This window comes from Elephantulus edwardii, unplaced genomic scaffold, assembly GCF_000299155.1.
Source record: "Elephantulus edwardii isolate Elephantulus edwardi_28Jun2011 unplaced genomic scaffold, EleEdw1.0 scaffold00008, whole genome shotgun sequence".
Classification (NCBI taxonomy): domain Eukaryota; kingdom Metazoa; phylum Chordata; class Mammalia; order Macroscelidea; family Macroscelididae; genus Elephantulus; species Elephantulus edwardii.
The window spans coordinates 9,062,569-9,068,568 of record NW_006399758.1 but is presented as its reverse complement, the minus strand read 5'-3'; the positions used below and the strand labels follow the sequence as shown (position 1 = coordinate 9,068,568).

Below are 6,000 nucleotides of genomic sequence, written 5' to 3'. Positions count from 1 at the left end.
TATACTTTTGTTGAATGTGTATACATATTTATGTACACAGAAAAATTCTTTGAGTACGTATTTAAAGGCAACTAACTGTAAATTTTGGAAGCAGGAGTGGCATCCTCCGGAAACCCTATAAACCTGGAGAGAGGATGAGAGACACCCGAACATTGAGGACTCTCCTTCATAGGGTCGCTATGAGTCGCCTGCGACTCGATGGCAATTAACAACAACAACAACAACCGTAAATTAATAAAAGCTGAGGTGTTTATTTTTGTTGTTTGTATTCTGATTTGTTAATGTGCATGACTTTTGTGATGAGAATAAAAAAATTATTCTTCATCTGTAAAACATATTTTTTATAGAATACTGAATGCTCTGAAACTACTGGTTATGCAATCATTAGAAATTAAAATAAATTACATCTATTCTTTTCAAAGAATGCACTGAATTGAATAACATGAGTGAAATGAAAAGCAAAGAAATAATTATTTAAACTAAGAACTTACACAACCGGTTGTGGCGGCTGCTGAGTGACAGGAGCACTGACGTAAGCTGCAGGCGGTACTCCCAGGACCCCGGGACCATCTTTGAAAAAGAAAGAAAACAGTCACTGCACAGTACCCAGTTAATAACTTTTGGTTTATCCCTACAGTAAAAGGCAACAATGAAAATGTCACCTAAAGAAAAGGATTAGTATTTCCTTCTGAATTAGGAATCAACAACCAACCAAAAGGTTCCTTTTTAAGTGTAAATGAAAAATAACTATGAAATATATGCAGGCTTTAAAATGGAGCACTTATTAAATCAATAAATATGTAGTATCTGAGTGAGTTAAGGAAAGCCGCACTTTTCTCATTTACATATTTAGCTTACACAGGAACCAAGATTCCAGATTGAACGAATTTTCCAGATTTAATCACTGAAGGGAAAAAAATAGTACTCTTCAGACAACTTACAATAAGCAAGACTGGGATCCAAAGGATTCCTGGCCCCATAAAAATAATAAGCATCATCATAAGGAGTTCGATAGTTTGTAGTCAAAGGTGGTAGTAAGGGAGGTGGAGGCAGAGGTGCAATCCTGTATTAAAATAAAATTGAAAAAGTCTTCTTACATTTCATTGTAAAGCTTTTAAAAAAATCAGGATATTATTTTGCAAACATGTTAGTGAAAATCCATCAAGTGCTTTAGCTAAGTCACTCAACTTTGCTCCAATCGTTAGTCAAAACTCATGATTCAAAAAAAAAGAGTATGACATATTAGAATTGCAAGTATAACATTTATGTATCACAAAACCTTAACATTCAGTAATTACTATGAGCCATGATCAAACATAGTCCCTATCTCAAGGGAATAATACAGAAATATGCAACAATTTTCACAGAGTACACTAAACAATATAGTATCAGATACAGTATTCTATAAGAACATAGAGCAAACATTTCAACTGCACAGCGTGGGTTCACCCTGTGAATTGGTTATGATGTGGAAGATTTTCTGAAAAAACACTGCTACAGTTATCAGAATGAGATAGTCAATAGCTATAGGGAAAGGGTGGGCCATGAAGAGAAGGCAAAGAGCTACAGCAAAGCATGATTACAAATGCCTTCATTTGAGGAAAGGATGAACCTTTTTTTAAACTGTAAAATGCACTGCTCTTTCAAAAGAATTAATACATTGACAATGACAAATTTTGAAGTATTCATAAATCCAGAACTTCTGAAAAGCGTTCTATTCTTTCTTAAAAAGTAAGACCTTTACTTTCTCATCATTAGAAGTCTGAATTTCAATTAGTTTCTTAAACTAGTGGCTCACAGCCATCAGTCCGCTTGGCTTTACCATGGTCTCATCTCCAATAGCTTCTCCAGAGGTATACCTTCATCATGAAGCTCCATGCGTTTTCCCAATTCAAACTTGGACTTCTTTGGCCTTTTCACTCCAGATACGTCACAGAGACAATAAACACATTGACACACCTTTTCTAAGTTCTTCCCAATACTGTCTGCAATCAATTTACTGATTACTTTTTTCAAGTCTGTGTCAGCATTTCTCAGGTCATAATTTCCATCATTTTCTTCCAGATTTGTTGGCGTTAGTACTGCGGACCCTAAGGGATCTTCAATCTGATTGTTTTGATTTTTTAGTGAAATCAACAAATGAAGCTCATTTGTAGTCTTGCTTGACATTAACATGAGTTTCAATCATGGTCTGCTTTTTTTTTTTTTTTTGAGCATGGACTGTATTTTGCCAAGACTAAGATCTATGCCATGAAAATTGGTCAGCTTCTGCCTTGAACATCCTCAGTGATTAGTCTGAATTTTCTAAGTGAAATACCATCATATCATTTTCACGTTCATCAAGACTCACTTCAAACACACTAGCATTGATTCAACATGAAGGCGGAGGTCGATAAACTGGAACTGATGTTCCAGAAAGTGGACTCTGATCTGGACTGCATTCTATACAGGCTGGAATATAAAATTAAGAACAATCATCCTGATTCAGCTGGCGAGAAAAATCCAGTTATACTCTTGAAGGAATTGTCAGCAATAAAGTCTCGCTATCAGACTTTGCATGCACGCTTTAAACCACTTGCTGATGAACAGAGACTAAGGGCCAGATTTGTGTTACTTTGAAAAAGACTATGACTATGATACAAGAACTACAAAAGCTAACAGACCTAGAGTTGTCACTACTGACTGAAGAAGAGAAAACTTTGGAAAAACAGTTTAAGTCTTAGATGCCAGACTTGTGAAGAAACAGACTTGCAAAATAGAGGACTCAAACAGATCCATTCCAGAATCATTTAGGAAGATGGATTCCCAACACTTACTGAAGCTTGGGTGGATGACTGGATAGTGATCCTTTTTAAAGGACAGACAGAGAGGAAAGGCAGATACGTGGGTAAAGCATAAATAAATACACACACACACACACACACATTTCCACTTAGTCTTAACGTTTCAAGTAATAAAATCTTTAAGCTATTTTTAATCAGTTTTCTTTAGACTTAATCAAGATGTATAATATGGATGTCTTGGTACAATGTTTTCATACATTATTAGTCAAACTATACTTCCAAAATAAAAAATGTTTGTGTTGTGAAAAAGAAAACCACTACCATTAAGGTATGCAAGTTGGTACTCTGAGTCTTTTTGACTAATTTTTTCAATTTCTTCTCATACTGAAAAACTGGTGCTTTCACATCATAACCAATTTTCTTAGAAAATGGATCAACTATTTTCTTCTTGGCTCTTGTTCTGCTCCCTTTTGCAAAGTACTTCTTCTTGCTGACCACGATGGTGTCTGCTCAGAGAGTCACAAGAAACATACCCCAAATGAGAACTAAGGTGCATTGAAAACCACTATTTTAGCATTAATTACTGCTTTGGAAAATACATCTCTATTTCCACTTGTGTAGTATCTTCCAATAGTAAAATGACAAAAGGCAAATTTCTTTAGCAGAAAGGAGAACAAGCTGTCCTAGAACATTTTCACTTTTGAGGCTTAACAGACTGAAATTGACTCATTGTTGACCCTCCAGTAGGTCTTCAAAGGTTGTAAATAGCATCAGAGGAGAGTGTCCATCCTTCTGAGGAGGAGCTGGTGGATTCAAACCACCGATATTTGAATTGGCAATGCAACTTCCTACTCACTGGGCTATGAGAGAGTGTTCTTCCTTGGTGTATACTTCCAAATAATTATCCGTAGCTAACAAGGCATTAAATTTCTCTTAACTGGTGAATATTTAAAAAAACACTTCTAGTCGCTCAGTGTAACTTATCCTAGCCTCACCACAAAGTATATCAAAGCAGTTTAATAACTAAGTGTGTGTGTGTCTGTGCGTGTGTGTCTGTGTGTGAGTGGTCAAATCAGATCCAACTGGCACAGGAGGAGATTGCCCCTCTTTCTCCAGCAGAGCATCTGGTGGATTAGAATGAGTAACTTTTTTTTTTAATGAATAACTTATGGAAGTGAATAGTCATCATCATTAAGCCTTAAGTTCTTAAACATGTTAGATATAGATATAGATATAGAGATAGAGATAGATATAGATATATGTATAGATATAGATAGATATAGATGATATGGATATAGATATAGAGATAGAGACAGAGATAGAGATATATAGATAGATAGTGAAATCCCTATGACAACTCTGTTATTATAGTTAAGGGAGAAAATATTATTATTCTAATTTTACAAATGAGAAAATTTCCACACAGGTGTGAACTGTCCAAAATCAAGACCGTAGAAACAAGTGTTTCAATCCCTAAACAGCAGAGCAGGTATTTCAATCAGATGCTAAGACAATCCTTGCCAACATTTTGAACTGAGAAGCCACCAGATGAAACAAATGATCTGATAAATACAGTAAATACAGTTCAACAATTTATTAGTAGTAAATAAAAAACAAGAACAAGTCTTAGTGAGAGAAGAAAATATAGTCCAGAGAACAGGATGGTAAAAAACTGTAGGGTAAAAGAAGTCTGAATTTAATACACTCTTATAATCAATACATTAAATATTGAGCAAAAAATAAATCCAAGTATTACCAAGAGAAAAAAATTAAGCACAGAAAATATCAATGTTACCAACAGGGCTTTATGTATATATCATCTAGTGATAGCATTGATAGAGTCATCAGCATGATGATTTCCACAAGCAGAATCAAATCTTTTCCATTAAACCTAAATTACAGATGTACAGTCTCAACACTTTTAAGTTATATAGCCCCGAAATAATCACAGAGAACCAAAGGAAAGAGAAATTAAAATGAAGTCATTTATAAGCACAAGCCACGTTAGAAACTTTCTGCATAAATTAAAAAACTCAATGTTTGCCAAGTGGAAATTACAAAGCTGAAGAAAATGTACGGCTTTTTTATATGTTGCAAGATCTTAGAAATAAATATCTCAAAATACAGCCTAAAATGGAAATGTATTTTGCGATTCATTCTGAAAATAATAAGCATTCTGAAACAAAGAAATGTCAAAAAGATTTCCATTGGTTTTATATTAGCAGAGAAAAGAACACCGTGAAAATAAGAGAAACTATCTGACAAAGGTGATTAGGTGTACAAAATCTCTGAATGGTATTACCTGATTCAGCACCTTCTTCCACACACAATACATTACCTAGTTCCCAAACACAAAACAGTGTAAACAAGCACCTGGGAGGCACCATTTCACCAAGTGTGCTGTAGAGTCCAATATGCAAATCTTCGTCTTGTGCTGGGGCAGAGTGAACTGAAGGGACTGGTGGGACAGATGAGGTAGATAAAGGAGGGAGAGGTGTCTGGAAAGCTACTCTGGCTCTTTCAGGTGGTATCATATCTTCAAGGTTTCTTGAAGTCATACTAAACTGCTTTAATCTATCAGGCTAGAATAAAGAAAAAAATCTGTTTGTTACATAAAATATAAAAACAGGCAAAGGAAATTCAAAAGATCCTCTTGTACCTATCTGCTGGCCATTTGTCTGTTAGTCAAAATAACAGAATTTTATAGCTAGCAAAGATTTTTGAAGTTCTAATCCTTGGTATAAATGAAGCTGTCCAAGAAGAATATAAATTACCTATGGTCACATAAACAATAAATCAAATAAATACTAGATCCAGGTAATAATTCTAAATATAGTACTTTTACATTCTACTATATTAGTATGCTATTTCTACAGCCAATTGCCATTTCTGATATGAAGAGTCTCTAGAATAGATTTCAGCACTTTCAGTAAAAGGCCAAACCGTTGACATATAAAAGCTTTGCAGGCCTGAAGGTCTTTAAAAACTATTCAACTCTACTGTCACATGAAAATGAGTAAGGCAATAAAACTTTGTTAACAAAAAATAGGCAGGTGTGGCAACTGGATTTTGGCTGCATGTCCTAGTTAGCTGACTTCTGCTGTAGAACATCATTTATGTGCCCTTTTCTAAGATTTGCAAATTAAATCCAAAACAAATGATCTACTATTAAGTTTCAAATGTACATTTATTTACTTCTACAAAACAACTGTAAAAG

At 34.7% G+C, this 6,000-nt stretch overlaps 1 protein-coding gene and 1 pseudogene across 1 annotated transcript in view; one reads left to right on the top strand and one right to left on the bottom strand.

Annotated features, from left to right (window-relative positions):
- CSPP1 (centrosome and spindle pole associated protein 1) overlaps positions 1-6,000 on the bottom strand; it is a 129,176-nt gene that overhangs the window by 78,790 nt on the left and 44,386 nt on the right. The window contains exons 12-14 of the mRNA XM_006880442.1: positions 5,157-5,365; positions 942-1,063; positions 492-570 (exon numbers count right to left, since the gene is read on the bottom strand). Coding sequence (XP_006880504.1) covers positions 492-570; positions 942-1,063; positions 5,157-5,365 — 410 coding nt within the window. The remainder of the gene's footprint in view (positions 1-491; positions 571-941; positions 1,064-5,156; positions 5,366-6,000) is intronic.
- LOC102865037 lies at positions 2,377-2,738 on the top strand (annotated as a pseudogene).